General features: G+C 32.1%; 1 protein-coding gene across 1 annotated transcript; it reads left to right on the forward strand.

Moving 5' to 3' along the window:
* Positions 1-977: 977 nt before the first annotated feature.
* LOC147386943 (zeatin O-glucosyltransferase-like) lies at positions 978-4,310 on the forward strand. The gene has a single exon (XM_086423897.1). It carries the CDS (start codon positions 2,873-2,875, stop codon positions 4,274-4,276), a length of 1,404 nt encoding a protein of 467 aa, XP_086280023.1. The 5' UTR covers positions 978-2,872; the 3' UTR covers positions 4,277-4,310.
* The last annotated feature ends 13,937 nt before the right edge of the window (positions 4,311-18,247 follow it).

Here is an 18,247-nt window from a genome sequence, read left to right on the forward strand (position 1 = left end):
ATTAAATGAGATTATTATACCCTTCATATTTATCAAAATACCCTTCATCATTCAAAATACCCCTCATTTTTATCAAAATACTCTTCATCTTTAATCAAATTTTCAATTAAATTTAACCTTAAAAAAAAAAGATTACCAAAGTACCCTTTATCTTCTAAAATACATTTCATTTTTATCAAAATGCCCTTCATCTTCCAAAATACCCTTCATCTTTATCAAAATACCCTTCATCTTTAATCAAATTATCAAACTACCCTTCATCTTTCAAAATATCATTCATTTTTAATCAAATTTCCAATCAAACGTAACCTTAAAAAATAAAAGGAAATTACGAAATACCCTTCATCTTCCAAAACTCTTTTCACCATTACTAAAATACCTTTAATCTTTAATCAAATTTTAAACCAAACCTAACCTTAAAAAATAAAAGAAGGTTACCAAAATACCCTTTATCTTTACTACCAAGACTAAAAGCAATTCATCATCACTACTTTATTATCAAAACACACCCTTCATCTTTATGTGGATGTTGAATTGTGTATTATGGAGATTTTTTTTACCAGCAAAATTTGATATGTTCATTTTCAAGAGGAGATACTACCAAAATTTCGATAGAATTATAAAATTTATAAATTTATTTAAATTTAAAATAAATATTTTTATAATTTTTAATATAAATTTATTATATTTATATAGTAGAAGCTTAGAGCTTGAAAAGTCACATCCAACAAAAGCTTATTCTTTACAAAAGCATATAAGTTATAAATTGATGTTCGTTTGATAACTTTTTATTGTTGGACTATGGCAAGATGACCAGAATACCTTTAATTTTGATAATGCACCCAAACTGCACAAAAATGAGTAGAATACCTTAATAAATATATAATTACACTATATATATATATATCAAATTTATATTAAAAAATTATAAAAATAATTATTTTCAATTTAAATAAATTTATAAATTTTATAATTCTATTGTAATTTCGACAGCATCTCCTCTTAAAAATGAACATATGATAAAGAAAATACTTATATAATATACAATCCAACATCCATATAAAAATGAAGGGTGTTTTGGTAATAAAGCAGTGGAGATGAATTACTTTTGGTCTTGATAATAAAGATGAATGGTATTTTGATAAAGATTAAGGGTATTTTGATAATTTTTATTTTATTTTTTAAGGTTAATTTTGGTTGAAAATTTAATTAAAAATGAAGGGTATTTTGGAAGATGAAGGGTATTTTGATAAAGATGAAAGGTATTTTGGTAATTCATTTTTATTTTTTAGGATTAAATTTAGTTGAAAATTTGATTAAAGATGAAGGATATTTTGGTAAAGATGAAGGGCATTTTGGAAGAAGAAATGTATCTTGATAATTGGTAAAGATGAAAAGTATTTTAGAAGATGAAGGGTATTTTGAAAGATGAATGATATTTTGATAAAGATGAATGGTATTTTGGTAATTCCTTTTTATATTTTAAGGTTAACTTTGGTTGAAAATTTGATTAAAAATGAAGGGTATTTTGGTAAAAATGAAGGGTATTTTGAAATATGAAGGGTATTTTGGTAAAGACGAAGGGTATTTTAGTAATCTCATTTTATTTTTTTAAGGTTAAATTTGGTTGAAAATTTGATTAAAGGTAAAGGGTATTTAGGTAATTACACTTGAGCCGTTTTACATTTTTGACTTCCCGCAAAAATCATTTGAAGAAGTTCTTCTTGAGCGATTTTTTTTAGGAGTTACTTTTGAGCTTCAATTGAAATCCGCAAGAGCCAAAAAAATCATCATTTATCTAATTTTTTTTATTTAAAAGCAAAAAAAATTGGTTCTTGAAAATCAAACGAACAGTACCTAAAAGTCTACGGTGTTAGATTGTAAATGGGGCAATCCATGTGGGCCCAACGGTCCATAGATTTGAATCTTACTAAATCTGCTAGCCTGGTTGTTTTTGATGCCACATAATGTGCAGTCAAACTAAACAAAGGTGGTCTTTTGCCTTTGTTATTTTTTTTTTTTCATTTTTTAACTAAATTTTATAATTTATATCGTCTGGTCATTTTTTTTTTTTGATAAATAGTATTGTATTAATGAAACAAAGCCAAGTCGATCGAGTTGATCAACTTGGTGAGACCTTACAAAAGAGAGCTACACACGCATAGAACAACAAATCCTATCCCATCTGTACAAAAAGTCCTCGAAGTATAGTCCCCTAAACTCCTTGTAAACTTTGGACCAACAATAGATAAGACCCAAGATAGACATAATCGTATCCGAATATTCTTTCCGTTTCCCTTCAAAAATATGCCTATTCCTTTCAAGCCATATCCCCCAACAAATTGCGAAGGGTGTAATACTCCACAACGTCCTCTTTGACCCACTAAATGAGTAACCGATTGACGACCAACCAATAAAAACGTCTTTGACTGATTTCGGCAAGCATGTCGAGACCCCATATAACCTAAAAAAATGAGCCCAAATGGCTTGAGAGAACTTGCAGTGAATTAGGAGGTGGTCCCTTGATTCTCCATCTTCCATACACAACATACAACAACTCGCCCTGCACCATCCATGCCGCATTAGAAAATTCGTCATTTGGATCCTTCCTAAAACCGTCGTCCAAGTGAAAAAGGCGACTTTGCATGGCACTTTTGGGCCCCAAATAGCAACGTGGGGGAAGTGTGGTCATCTTTTCTCATTCCATAGATTCCAGCTATATGACGATATTGATGACGAAAATGAGTTGGTGGGCACACCTCTCTTGACCAGTTCAGGTCCTATGTTGGACTGTACAAACCCATCAACCAAGCAAAGGAGTTTATAAAAGCCAAACAAACACACACACACACACACAGAGAAGAAGATCAAAATGAAAGAATTAATGAATCAAGATCATGGTGTGGTGGTGGTGATAGTTCCTCTTCCAGCGCAAGGCCACCTCAACCAGCTACTACATTTATCGCGACTCATATCTTCCTACGGTGTCCCTGTACATTATATTGGCTCAGCGTCTCACAATCGTCAAGCGAAGAGCCGTGTGCATGGCTGGGACCCTTGCACCATACCAAACATCCACTTCCATGACTACCATCTTCCACCATTCCCCACTCCTCCTCCTGATCCTAATGCCTCCAACAAGTTCCCTTCCCACCTAGTCCCCATCTTCGATGCTTCCCTTAATCTCCGCAAACCTCTTTCCATTCTCCTCAAAACTTTCCCTCCTACGATTCGACGAATCATTGTTCTACATGATTCCCTCATGTCATTTGCTGCTGAAGAAGCCTCTTTCCACCCTAACACAGAAGCTTATTCCTTCGGTAGTTGCTCTGCCTTCGCCCTGCTCCAGTTTGCATGGGAATCCCAAGGAAAGCCAGCTGATGGTGGAAACTTAATTCCACCTGATTTGCCTCTTTTCTCATTCGAGGGCTGCTTCGATGAAAGGTTTTGGGACTTTGCCGCTCGCAACGAAGAGTGGAGCAAGTTTGACGTTGGTGATATCTATAACACCTGTGAAGAAATAGATGGGAGGTTCATCAATCACATGACTCAACATCCAGTGCTTGGAAAAACTAGAAAATGGGCTGTTGGGCCACTCAATCCAGTAGCATTTTTTGATGCAGCAGCTGGACCGCGAAACAAATGCCTTGAATGGCTAGACAAGCAACTTCCGATTTCGGTTATCTATGTTTCTTTTGGGACCATGACTTCGATATCGGATGAGCAGATCAATGAAATTGCAATCGGATTAGAACGTAGTAAGCAAAAGTTTATTTGGGTGTTGAGGGATGCCGACCGAGGTGACATTTATAAGGGAGAAGAACAAGTTAGAAAAATTCGATTACCAGATGGTTATGAGGAGAGGGTAGAGGGATTCGGGTTGATAGAAAGGGATTGGGCACCACAGCTTGAGATCCTGGCTCACTCGTCAACTGCCGGGTTTGTGAGCCATTGTGGGTGGAACTCGTGCATGGAAAGCCTAAGTATGGGTGTGCCGATAGCCGCTTGGCCCATGCACTCTGACCAACCTTCGAATACTCTGTTGGTAACCGAGGTGCTAAGAGTAGGGCTTGTTGTTCGAGAGTGGGCATGTCGAGAAGAGGTAGTGTCTTCCATCGCTGTTGAAAGTGCAGTTAGAAAATTGATGGTATCGGAGGAGGGGAAGGAGATGAGGAAACGAGCCCAGGAACTGGGTGTAGCTGTTCGTCAAGCGGTGTCAAATAGTGGGAGCTCTACAACTCAGTTGGATTCCTTCATCACCCACATCTGTAGATAGGAAATTCTACCATCCAAAAAAAAAAAAAAAACAACTTCCATCAGCAAAGATATCCGGATTGAGTCTGAAAGGAGAAGATTGCGAGATAATAACTCCTACAGATGGGCTTTGAGATGTTTGGGAGCTGCTTTGTGGTTGGAAGATATCTACAAATAAACGAGAAAGTCAATTCTATATATCTTGATCAAGTCCTAGGCCATACTATCAGCATTCATGAACAATTTGGAGGGGAGAAATGTGTATTATTGAAATTGCATGAGTACAATATTAATTTTGCTTTGTAGGGTAATTTATATATAGTGATTGGTGTTCTCCTCCTGCAGCCTTGTTTTATTAATCATGTATTTTGGATAGCTTGCTCTTCCCTTTAATTAGAAGAAAGAAGACCATGTTTCCATAGCCTCATCATAGTGAAGTTTCATTTCCATGTATTACAATAGTCAATTATAATCTTTGTCTTAATCTCATCTAAACCACCATAAAATCTTATCCAAAGAAGCTGAACATGCTGAAAACTGTCATAATTGATTAGTGGATGAACCGAAAATAACAATTTAGTAGATATGGTTTCTTTTCTTAGAGGAGGTGTAGAGTCTTCAAAATCAACCAAGAAAATTTGCATAGCTCGATCAACTTTGGAATCAATATTTATAGCTTCAAATAAAGTTGGAGAGGAAGCAAAATGGCTTAGGTATTTTAATGGACATACCATTATGGGCACAGCTGGTACGGACCGGATCCTCTGTGATACTACTTTCCTGTAGTTCCCAAATCCTCTTATTTTGTGAGGATAGATCAGATGTGAAAAAACATAACCAAAAAAGAAAATTTCAAAACCAATGATCAAAGGTTTAGAAAATCGACAGTCTTAACTGGTAGATGTTGCTCTATACATTATAATAGGAAAGTTTACATAATAGAAGCCATGATAGTTCTTATAATGAGAGATCTAGAGATATTTTAATAGACAACACTATGTAACAATTGTTAAGATATGGAAATTTTATTGACTTTGTGAGATCAAAAGAGAATTAGGCATATTCACTAAGGCAGTGTTTGCTTGCGCTATTTTTCAGTGTTTATTGCTGAAAAAAATTAAATTCAGCACTTTTTGTTAAAATAGTGCGTTTGTTTACTCCATATTTTCAACGCTTATTGCTAAAAATAAGTGAAAAAAATTCAGCACTATTTTGATGCTGAAAAAAAGTGCTGAAGCGATAAGCACTTCACTTTTTTTGACACAGACAAGTATGCCCTTCATTTTTTTGAGCACGGACAAGTATGCCCTTATTCTCAAAAGGATATTACTTCTTATATCCCATGGATAAATATATAAGCACACCACAAATTAATAAACCCACACCATGGCTAAATTATTTTGTCTTATATGGGTTAAAAGTTTTGGAATGAGTTGATTTTTAGTGAGGATGATCTCCTCATTAATATATAAGCACCCCACAAATTAATAAACCCACACAATGGCTAAATTATTTTGTCTTATATGGGTTAAAGGTTTTGGAATAAGTTGATTTTTGATGAGGATGATCTCTACAATGAGGAGATCATACTCACCAAAAATCAGCACATCCTGAAACTTTTAACCCTATCAAAACAGGTCCAAGAACTGTTAATTGTCCCTTTTAAAAAAAAAAAAAACTATTTTTAATGAGTTAGAAGTTTCAAATTGATTTTTGGTGAGAATGATCTCTAGACTATATAGACCATCCTCACTAAAAATTTGCTCATTCCAAAAATTTTAACCCATATAAAACAAAAAAAATTGGCTATAGTGTGGGTTGCCCTTATTAATTCATAGGGTGCTTTTATAATAATACATCCTTCATTTCCATCGAAAATTATTCATCCAAAATTAAGTTCTTTTAATGTTGATTTCAAATTTTGGTAATTTGTATGACATTATTATTTTTTATTTAAAATTTGTGGGCTTTTATAAATAGAAATTATTATTTATAAATTGAAGATTTGAGTATTATTTATTATTTAAAAATGAATTGTATTTTAATTTTATAAGAAATAATATATTTTATTATATTTGATAAGAAATAGGCGTTTGAAATATGCAAACAATGTATAATAAGATTGTAAGGGTAACAAAGACAATTTACCAGTTTCAGCAATATGTAACAAACATGATTTAACATCTAAACAAACAACTTTTTCAGCACTTAAATCCAGCGCTTATAAGTTTCAACGCTTAATGCTATTCAACACTTATTTTTTTCAGTTTAACAAACAACACCTAAGTAAAGATTTGAAGTCAATAGAAAACTTATCATGCCTCGAATTTCGGAAGCTCATAACTTGGTCCCTAATGTAAGACCCACCTCGTGATCCAAAATCTTGAGTCGTGGGAAAAAAATGCGGAAAATATTTGAATTATCATAGAGTTCATCCTCACAAAAAATATTGTGTTGGGGACACATCACCATCCACATGTAGCTCAGCCCTTACATCTGTAAAGTTTTTTTTTTTTTATCTCAAGATTTTATATACAAAAATATTTTGTGGGGCCACACATACATCTACACTTGGTTCAGCCCCCCCCCCCCCCCCCCCCCCCCCCTCCTTTTTTGGTCCATATGTAGCTCCACACCTGCATTATGTACACCTTAGAATTAAGCATTTGAGTTTCCTCTATGAATGGGTTTCCAAGGGCATCCCATTCGAAGACAGAGCAACAAACAAAGGAATAAGCACTTGAGGATATTTTTTGTAAGAAAATATTTTTTAGTGCATTTTTGAAACATGTGCCCTTAGTGTACATTTTAACAAAATTTGTGAAAAATAACTTTTTTTCCTATTTGATTTTTTTTCGAAGTTCTTAGAATTTTGTCATCTATATCCCCATGGCATTGGATTATGTTTTTGGATGTCATAAGGTGATGTGGTCTGGAGATTTTCCTTGCTAACAATTTCTTGACTAACTTATTAAGGAAAGTGTTTTTCAATTTAAAATTAAAATCCAATGGTGAAAAATAATTTTTCTTTAAATATTTTGTTTTGAAAGTTTTGGTGCTCTATATCCTTGTGGCATTCGATCATGTTTTTCGATATGACAAGGTGGTGCAGTCAGAAAACTCTCCTTGATAACTAGGGAAAGTGTTTTTTTTTTTCCTTAAAAATAAGTTGTTAATGGTATACACTCATAAAGAGTTGAAACTCGCCTCTCAAACCTCCAAAAAGCCATGTAATCAAGACTTGAGAAAAGCGTAAATGAACATTTTAGGACATTAATTGATATAGATTCTTGATTACATGATGTTTTTAGGTTTGGAGGGTTGTCTCTTGATGCATACAATACAAATTAACAGAAAATAAAAGAATTATATTCAATGCCCACACGCAAATTTGTTGTTTTAATTAGTAATGTTAAAATGTAGAATACTCTCTTGGCCCGCTCACCCTATACAGGATGTTGATGTGATTATTTTTTATGGTATATTTCAAGTCATCATTTTTTGATATTTACATCTAGCGTTCATATTTTAGTATTTATCATCCAGTTCGTTCCTAAACTTCTAACCCCATCAAAAGTGGTTAACAAAACATGGATGGTCCACAATTCTTCAACTTGTAAAATAGGGTTAGAAGTTTCAGAATGAGCAGATTTTTTGTGAGAAGGATCTCTTCACCATAGATATCATTCTCGCAAAAAATCAGCCCATTCCGAATCTTCTAACTCCTATTTTAAAAAATGTTTGGCTCTTGTTAGGGCCTCCGAACGCTTCCATATATATATATACACAAAAAATAAAGCAAAACAAAAAGATTTAATAAATACTAAAATATGGACGCTAGAATCATATGATGCCTATACTTGCAAAGGTAATTTTGTCTTCGTTAGAACCATGTGAAGTGTATTACTAACCCAATAAAAAAGTTTCATTAGGGGATTAGAATAGGTTATCATGAGACAAAAGATCTTTTTACAGTAGGGTATGTTGAATGCATATGGAAAATGGGGTGAAAAATCAATTTCCCTTGACAATGACATTTTTCATGTGTTTGATTGCATTTTTTACATGAAAAGTCATTTTTCACCTATATTCAAAAATCCAACAAAAGTTCGTGGGTGGAAAAGTGAAATCCATATCTATTTTCATCCCAAAATTAAATACTAACTCATCTCTTCTTCTTCCCCACTACTACCATTATAATAAAAATCACCATCACACTCAACCTCAACCTCACCATCGTTGTCGTCATCGCTAACCACCTTCTCTTTCTCTCTCTCTTCTTCCTTTTCCCTTATTTTTGCTGCCACCACTACCACCATGTCCTCCCCTATTCTTCCTCATTTTCTTCTTATTTCCTCCCCTCCGTCGCCACTGCCATTACCACGTCCTCCCCTCCTTCCCTTCTATCTCCTTTTTCTCTTCTTATTTTTCTTCTTCTTCTCTATTTTATTTTTTTTTAAGTAACATCAAACAATAAATTCAAATTTCAATCCTAGTCATTTTTCCACTATCATTTTTTCATGGATTTTGAGTTTTCATGCAATAAAATACACACTTTGTGTGGTGAGGATGCATTTAGGTATTTTAAGTTATTTAATAGTAATTCCTAATTTAGATTTATTAGTTAATAATGATTTTTTTGGGTATTTTATGCTACAAATTATGACAGAAGTTTGGAAAATCCTTTCAAAGGGTAATGTTTCAAACAAAAGGTCTGGAATAGTACATATTTTATGACTGAAGCCTTTATAGTCTATAAAATCACAAATATGTCCTTAATAGTCATTTTCCCTATTTAAATCATCAAAATATTTTATTTTAATAAAATTACAAAAATATAGTTGACTAGAACGAATTTTATAAAACTCTACTGAATATTTCAAAATATAATCTGAGTCATCTCGATCATCAACTAAAATAATGTAAATTAACGTTGATAACCAACAAACTAGTACTCCAAAAGAATGATCTATTGGAGGGAGAGAACAATGAATATATAAATATATATATACACACACTCAACACTCGGCCAAGTTTGGGGGCTTAACTGAGGTATGACACACGTAAGAGTGGAGGGAAATATACACTCAACACTCTCCCTCACCTATAAGGGTGGAAAGAATTGAACCCTTGACGTATATAAATCTAATGCTCTGATACCATGATAATCAATTAACTACTCCAAAAGGTCGATCTGTTGGCACAAGGCTTGACTGGTGTATGACATATCTGAGAGTGGAGGAAAGTATCCACTAAAAACAATTCAAAACATATCTTGTTTTTTCAATAATGAGATGACTCATTTGAAACTATGATATGGGCCTATATTTTAATTAAATTTAGAATAATGCTGAAGTGAGCTCAAAATTGATTGTACCTCATATCGCACATCCTGAGGTGAAAGTGTGTAGGAACCATAGATGCTTTTCATCGAGATATAATTTAAATTGAGGTAGAATCTTGAGGTGACTCCAGCACGACTCTTAAATTTAAGAGACGTCTTCCCATTGAAATGGTAGAAAAAATCCAATAGCTCCATTAAGTGTGAGCCTCGCATTGAAATCCAAATAAATTAAGAGTAAGGCTAATCTTACTAAGGGTCATTGAGCTCACCTTTTGGAATTCAAAGACATTATCCGATGCTATAGGGATGTAGAGGAAAAACTTCTAAGAACTTTGAGAAAAAAAGAAAAAAAAAGTTAAAAAAGATTATTTTTCACTGTTTATTTTTTTTGAAATTCAGTAGGTGCTCAGTAACCATCCATTTTCGAAAACCTGGATCAAGCCCCAAAAAATTCCTTTTTTGAATCTTTTTATTTTTATTTTTTTGGATATGAGTTTTTCCATGAAATCTTTTTGTGGTGTTGGGTTCTCAATCAAGCAACCTATTTGAGCTCAATGTCCCTTAGTAAGATTTGAAAATCCTACTAAATAAGGAGCCAAAGTGTTTTTTTTTCATAGATTAATATGTAAAGGAAGATGGAGACAAAAACATTCCCCAAGAAATCTTGTGTAATTTCTTAAATTTACACTTTAGTATGTTAAGGCTATTTTGTGATAATAATTATGACGGAAATTTGGAAAAATCCTTCAAAGGCTAACGTTTCAACTGTGTGTCTTGAGTGATACATACTTAATTTATGGCTGGAGACCTTTTGATATCTTTCTTCACAAATATGACCTTAATAGCTTTTGTTTGGATTGAGAGAAGTGGAGAGAAGAGAAACTCAATCTCTCTTCATCTCGTATGGATTGACAAGAGAGAATTTGGGATAATTTTATAATTTTAAAATATCTTAAAAGAGATCTAGGGATAGAATTGGAATGATAAAACATTTTAAAAGGGTTTCTCTCCATTTCTCTCCACTTATAGAGAGAAAGAAAACTTACATTTTTTTTTTCTCTCTCCAATTCTTTACTCTTCTTTCCCACTTAACAATCCAAACAAGGGAAATAGAGAGAAATTCAATTATTTTGTCTTCTCTTCTCTCCATTTCTCTCAATCCAAACACAGCATAAGAGTCATTTTCTCTTAAATATTTATTATGTAAATAAAAATAGAGAGTTTTTATTAACATTCACCAACTTATAGGTAGACAGCCATTTGATTTCAAAAGGATTGGTCTGTTATAAGTAAAAGTTGTGCAATAGAATTTCTCTTAACATATGATCTTTACTAAGCATCTTCTAACCCACCTTATTTTATAAAAAAATTATAACTCTATGCAAATATATTAATAAATAATAGTCCATTTCGTAAAATTTTCTTTTCTAAATAATCCCTAGACCTCATCTCATGGTCATAATCTCTTTGAAATGCCCAAACTACTCTTTTCTCATCTTCTTCACTTGGTTAAGATTTCCAATGGCAATTACGATCATTTTCGGCAAACTTTGATCATTTTTATGATCTTTGATCATAAATGGAGAATAATATTCTCTTAATTTTGAACATTTAGATGTATATATATATATTTTAAAAAATATTTCATTAAACGAAGTTGAGATTCTAAATGTTTTGATGATTAAATCGTAACTTTTGATTTGCAACTATGATACATGCATTTTGAGTATTTTGAATAGATTTACCAAATATCGAAGTTGAAAAAATGAAAAATCTGATTTATATTACAATATTGAGTTCACCACTTTTTATTGTCGATCTAATTCAACATTTTTATTGTTGAACTCACCACTTAGTGTCAAGTTCATCACTTTTTATTGTTTAACATAACATTTAATTAATGTCGTTGAGCTCAACAATATTTTCATTAAAAAAACCGTTGAACTCGACAATAATTAAATGTTGAACTAGACAATAAAAATTTGTGAATTCGATAATAAAAATATTGAAATAGATAATAAAAAGTGGAGAACTCGACATTGTAAATATGATCAAGATATATATATTTTGAGTTCGATATTGGGTAAATCTCCTTGAAATACTTAAAATGCATAAATCATGGTTGTAAATAAAAAATTAGAACATAATCATCAAAAAATTTAAAATCTTAACTTCGTTCTTAATTTTTTTTGACAAATCATCACAAAAAATAAAAAAATAAAAAAAATAAAAAAAAATAAAAATACATCTAAATATTAAAAGTTAAGAGAATATCATTCTCCATTTGTCATTCATGATCGTAATTGCCATTGAAAATCCTAATTGAGTGAACAAAATGAGAAAAGGGTAGTTTGAATATTTAAAGATATTATAAATGTGAGATGACTTTCAAAGACTATTAAGAAAAGAAAAATTGACTTCCAAAATTTAGAGGGTATTTAAAAAGAAAAAAAAAAGTCCCTCTACTAAGGTCTTTTTTCAGTAATTTTTTCTAATAAATAATTGTAAATCGACTGAAATAATTTATCCAAGATGAGACGACTAGGAAGAGTCAAATTTGTATCAATAAATTCAGTGTTACCCGACGCACTACTTTGCTGTCTTAATTAATAGAAAAAGTTCATTGTCCGCTTGTGGAATATCAAAAGCTTGATGTGATCTTCTATAATGTCTTGCGAATACCATCTATGTCTATTAGTCATATACATGAATCTTTTAGTTATATATGAAAAGTCAAATATTTTATTATATATATATATAACTGAAAGATTCATGTATATGACTAATAGGGGTGTCAATGGGAGTGTCAATGGATAGTCGAAATCTAAATTTGAATTTGAAAAATCGAATATTATCTAAAATTTTTGGATATCAGATTCGGAATTCGGATGTTATTTTAAAATTCGAATGAGATTCGGATACGAATTCGGATATTACGAAATCCGATTCGATAATATCTGCTCCGATATAAATATATGTGTTACATATTCATGTTACAAACAAAACTTATTTATATACATATATATGTTATTGTGTATTCATGTTTCACAACTAAGTATAATTTTGAAATGTTTATCTTCTCCAAATAAAAACGCAGAACCAACAGCAACGCCGATGGGTTTTGACTGTACGAGCTCCCCATAGCCATCCTCTTCTCCGGCTGGCCAGCATCAGGGTAGGTTATTCTCTCTCTCTCTCTCTCTCTCTCTCTCTCAGTAAAATCCTATGTTTTATTGGAATTTTTCATAATTTTTTTTCAAAAATCAAAGCTTATTTAATTTTAAGACTAAAATACATTGAAGATTATAACTTTTGAAGTTGAAAAAAATAAGAAAATTGATTTGATTTTTACGGATTGAAGATGATGGTATAGATTGAAACTAATTTTGTTAGGATTTTTATCGAATCGGATATTCCATATATTTTTCGAATTCAAATTTGAATCTTGGTTAATGATATCCGATCGGACTCGAATTTGAATTCGGATATCAATATTTTTTTTCGAATTCGAATTTGGATATAACCCTATTCGTTGACAGCCCTATATATATAGGGTGGCGTTGTTTTGACAAAATCCTAGAAAATATTCTAGACAAAGTATTTTGTCTTATATGAGTTAGAATAGGTTGATTTTTTGCGAGGATGATCTCTATGATTAGAAAATCATCCTCACAAAAATTCAACAAATTTTGAAATTTCTAACCCTAGTTTATAAGATGAAAAATTGTGAACCGTCAACTTTTACCATTAGTTTGTAACCACTTTTCATGAGGTAGAAGTTTCAGAATTGGCTGATTTTTTGTGAGGATGATCTATTGACTATAAAGATCATCCTTACTAAAAATCAGTCTACTCCGAAACATTTTAGTCATATAAGACAAAATTTTGTCTAGAATGTTATCTAGAATTTTGTCAACAGAACACTACCTATATATATATAGTAATCGATCAAAAGGAAGACTGTAAGAGTCAACTTAATTTATTATATTTGGCAATTTGATTAGTTTGTATAAATTATTTGTACTTATTGATTTCATCATTTTTGATATTCACCAAGGGATTGGTTCAATGGTAATTTCAGACCGATAAACAGTTAATGCTCATAGATCATGAGCTTGACACCTAATATCAGCATTAATTCCTTGAGGGCCACCCATGAGGGTGCACCCTCACTTACCAGGTGCATGTGATGTGCGGGTGTTGCATGTTTCCGGGACTAGTCCCTGGACAAGACCATGTTTTATGGACTAGGCAATGTTTGAATATGGATCTAATCCAATATTCAATAAAAACAATTTTTTTTAGATTGGTATAAGAAGAGATGGTGTGAATGATTCTTATGATTGTTGGGACCCTAAGATAATAATATGTAATAATCTCTTAAATTAATAATAGAGCAGACAATTCAAAACATAGGGGCTGCTTGACTTTGCTTCAATAAAGGTGGATGCAGAAGTGGTGTAAGCAATCAAACTAGAGACAAAAAAAATGGGACCAAAACAGTAGTCCAATCAGGTTCAGCCAGATCTTGTAGCAAAATCGGTTTGGTCAGTTAACCATTGATTTTTTCAAAAGGTTATTATTAAAATAAAAAAGTGTGCATAGTTTAATTTTTCTAATAAAAAAAAAAAGTATACATATTTTAATTTTTCTAATAAATATAAATTGATTTAACTAAATTGACCAGGGTCCGAACAACAATAAGGAAAAATAAATAAATAAATAAAAATAACTTTAACGATTATTTTTCATTGAACCTGGATCTTTGGATTACCAGTCACATATGATGGATTCCCATTGGCGGTTGATTTTCTATTGGCTTTAAAACCCTCAGCTTGGACATATGGTAAACTATTATGTTTTAATATGACTTCCCCTAAGTTAATAGTAATATTTTTCTACATAATTATATTATCCTAGAATGTATTACAATCTAACAATATAAAGCAATCAATTATACATTGTCTCCGAGCATTATTCAAGTTTCATGAGCACCCTAGCAAATTAGCACGAATTCTTATGGGAAGTAGCCTACTTCCACAGCATTTATCAAAAGTGCCATGTATCACAATACATCACTGAACATCTAATAGTATAAACTTGGCTATCACAATGTATACAATAACATGTACCAGCTTTGACCAGAATGGCATATCCATTATAAGATGCCTAAACTAGCTTGTTTCCTCTCAAATTTCATTTGTTATAACAATAAGCTCCGATTCCCTAATTGATCAAACTATGCAAATTTGCTTTGGATGATTTCGAAGACTTTACACTTCCCACGACAACAAAATCAATGATTAAGAACGATTTTAAACAGTCCCTAGTTAGTAATGGTTTATGACTATTCTTTAACAAAAAAATATTGTTTAAATGCAATTTTCTTAAAGTTTATTATCGAGATTACTAGATAGGCATTCCTAAGTGTGATCGAGTTTTATAAGAAAACTTATAAAGTATAAACCATAATTTCTCTCAAAAAATGGAACTTCTCGCACTCTTGATGGTTATATGAAACTCTCCAATGTGTGATCCAAAGTGTTTCTATTATTAGGGTTTCAGTAGTGAAACCAAGGTTCTCCAATCCAGTGAACAAACATTTATGGTTTCAACCAGAGAACTCCAATGTATAGTCGATAGTCTCAATCAGATCAGGTAAGCTTATTTAGGTTCCAGATCCTCTCTCTTTTTTTTTTTTTTTTACATATATTTTCTATTTATTATGCTTTAAATGATCAAAATCGCAGGTTTTGGTTTCCAGGTTTTCGATCTTAATGGTTTTTTATTGTAATTTTCTTTTGCCTTCTTGTATCAATAATAGATCCATCCCTTTGAGATTCCATCTTGTGCTAATATTGGGATCTTTCAATTAACGTTTGGAAATTTAGGGCCTGATATTTTGTTTTGTTCATTCAGTTGAAATGAAATTTTGTTGGAATTTTTAAGTTGTAATCGTAGAAGGATTTGATTTCATTTTGCACGTTGTATTGTTTAATGAAATTTATGTTAAAAAATTGTAAAAATAATTATTTTCAATTTAAATAAATTTATAAATTTTATAATTCTATCGAAATTTCGGTAATATTTCCTTTTTAAATGAACATACGATAAAGAAAATACCTGTATAATACACAATTCAACATCCACATGAAGATGAAAGTTGTTTTGGTAATAAAGTAGTGATGATGAATTACTTTTGGTCTTGATAATAAAGATGAAGGGTATTTTGGTAAACATGAAGGATATTTTGATAATTCTCTTTTATTTTCTAAGGTTAAGTTTGGTTGAAAATTTGATTAAAGATGAAGGGTATTTTGATAATTCCTTTTTATTTTTTAAGGTTAAATTTGGTGAAAATTTGATTAAAGATGAAATGTATTTTGATAAAAATGAAGAGTATTTTGGTAAAGATAAATGATATTTTAGTAATTCTCTTTTGGTTTTAAGGTTAAGTTTGGTTGAAAATTTGATTAAAGATGAAGGGTATTTTGATAATTGGTAAAGATGAAGGGTATTTTAGTAATTTTTTTAAAAAAATTTTAAGGTTAAGTTAGGTTGAAAATTAGATTAAAAATAAATGATATTTTGATAATTCCCTTTTATTTTTAAAGTCAAGTTTAGTTGAAAATTTGATTAAAGATGAAGGGTATTTTGATAAAAATGAAGGGTATTTTGGAAGATGATGGGTATTTTGATAAAGATGAATGGTCTTTTAGTAATCTCATTTAATTTTTTAAAGTTAAGTTTGGTTGAAAATTTGATTAAAGACGAATGGTATTTTGATAACTACACTTGAACTGTTTTATGTTTTTGGCTACCCACAAAAGCCATTTGAAGAAGTCCCTCATGAGCGATTTCTTTTAGGAGCTACTTTGAGGATTTCAATTGAAATTTGCAGGAGTCAAAAAAGTCCAAACGTACATTATTTATCTGACTTTTTTGACTTAAAAGCAAAAAAAGCTGGCTCCTAAAGCTCAAAAGAACAGGGCCTTAGCTATAAGGTTTGCTGTTGTTGAAAGAACGCATGCGTTCTTGATAGAGTAGACAAAACATAATAAAAAATAGAGAACTATTATTAGCACCCCAACCTTTACTAATTACATCCCAATTAATATATATATATATATATATATATATATAGGGTGCTAATAGAAACTCTCTCTCTCTCTCTTTTCCTTTTTTATAATTTTTATTATTATTAATGTTTAAATTTCTATTTGTTAGACTTAGGATTTAATATGAGACTGATCTTAATAGTAAATAATAGTTGAAGTTGTTTAAATCTAATACTTTGTTATGTTGAGATAATAATAATTTGAGCCATTCTTCTATAGTGTTTGAATGGTATGTTTTAATCTTTAATTAGGTGGGATATATAATTTATCAAAATTAGGGTGTAGTAAGTAAAAGTTGGCGTGCCAAGTAACTCTAAAAATTCTTGTTGGGAGATCATCAAAGGTGATTTCATTGCGGTAGTTGGGGAATTTTTTAGAGATGGTGTGCTGGATCTCGGTTCTAACTGCACTTTTATCGCCTTGATACCTAAAGTGATGGGGACGGAAGATATCAAAGACCTGATATAAGTTTGATGAACACTAGCTACAAAATTATCACGAGCATCCTTGCAAAAAGACTAAAAGGTGTTATCCAAGGGTTGATTAGGGGGAGTCAAAGTGCGTTCATCAAAGGGAGGCAAATTCTGGATGGGGTTCTAATAGCAAACGAGTGTATCGATTCTAGATTGAAGTCTGGCAAGGCAGGGGTGATTTGTAAGGTGGATATGGAGAAGGCTTATGATCACGTCAGTTGGCAATTCTTGGAATACATGTTAGGGAGAATGGGTTTTGGTAGAAGATGGATATCATGGGTTATGACATGCGTGTCTTCTCCTTCTTTCTCGATTCTTGTAAATGGATAGCCCCATGGTTTTTTTAAGAGTTCTAGGGGTCTTCGACAAGGGGATCCTTTATCCCCATTCTTATTTATTATTGTGGCAGAAACGCTTAGAAAGATGATGGAGAGAGGGGTTTCGAATGGATTCTTTGCAGGGTTCTCAGTAGGAGCTAATGTTAATGTTTCGCACCTTCAATTTGCAGATGATACATTAATTTTCCTAGACAACTCTATTGAGCAGACAAGAAGGCTTAGTGGTATGCTCTGTTGCTTTGAAGTAGTGTCGGGTATTCCAGTTAATATGAGGAAAAGCAAGATATTTCCAATCGTCATGGTTAGGTGTGTCACTCTTCTTGCGGCCTCGATGGGTTGGAATGTGGGCAGGTTACCTTCTACTTATTTGGGGTTGCCGCTAGGGGCCCCATATAGGAGGGTGGAGATCTGGGATCCAATAGTGGAAAGGATCGAGAGGAAAATAGCAGCGTGGCAAGCTAATTATCTCTCCAAAGGAGGCAAATTGACTCTAATAAAAAGTGTACTATCTAGTATCCCAGTTTACTTTCTTTCTCTATTTACATTGCCTCGAAGTGTGGAACAAAGACTAAATAAGCTTTTCCGCAACTTTCTTTAGCATGATAGAGTTGGGAATAGGAAGCACCATCTAGTGAGTTGGAAACGGGTTTGCTCAGACAAGAAATATGGTGGCCTCGAAATTAGGAGACTCGGGACTATGAATTTGGCATTGAGGGGAAA

The sequence above is a fragment of the Akebia trifoliata genome, chromosome 14 (assembly GCF_017979445.1).
Source record: "Akebia trifoliata isolate Shusen 1 chromosome 14, ASM1797944v1, whole genome shotgun sequence".
Classification (NCBI taxonomy): domain Eukaryota; kingdom Viridiplantae; phylum Streptophyta; class Magnoliopsida; order Ranunculales; family Lardizabalaceae; genus Akebia; species Akebia trifoliata.

Coding starts and splice junctions, on each gene's coding strand:
- LOC147386943 (XM_086423897.1), top strand. CDS start 2,873: ATGAAAGAATTAATGAATCAAGATCATGGTGTGGTGGTGGTGATAGTT.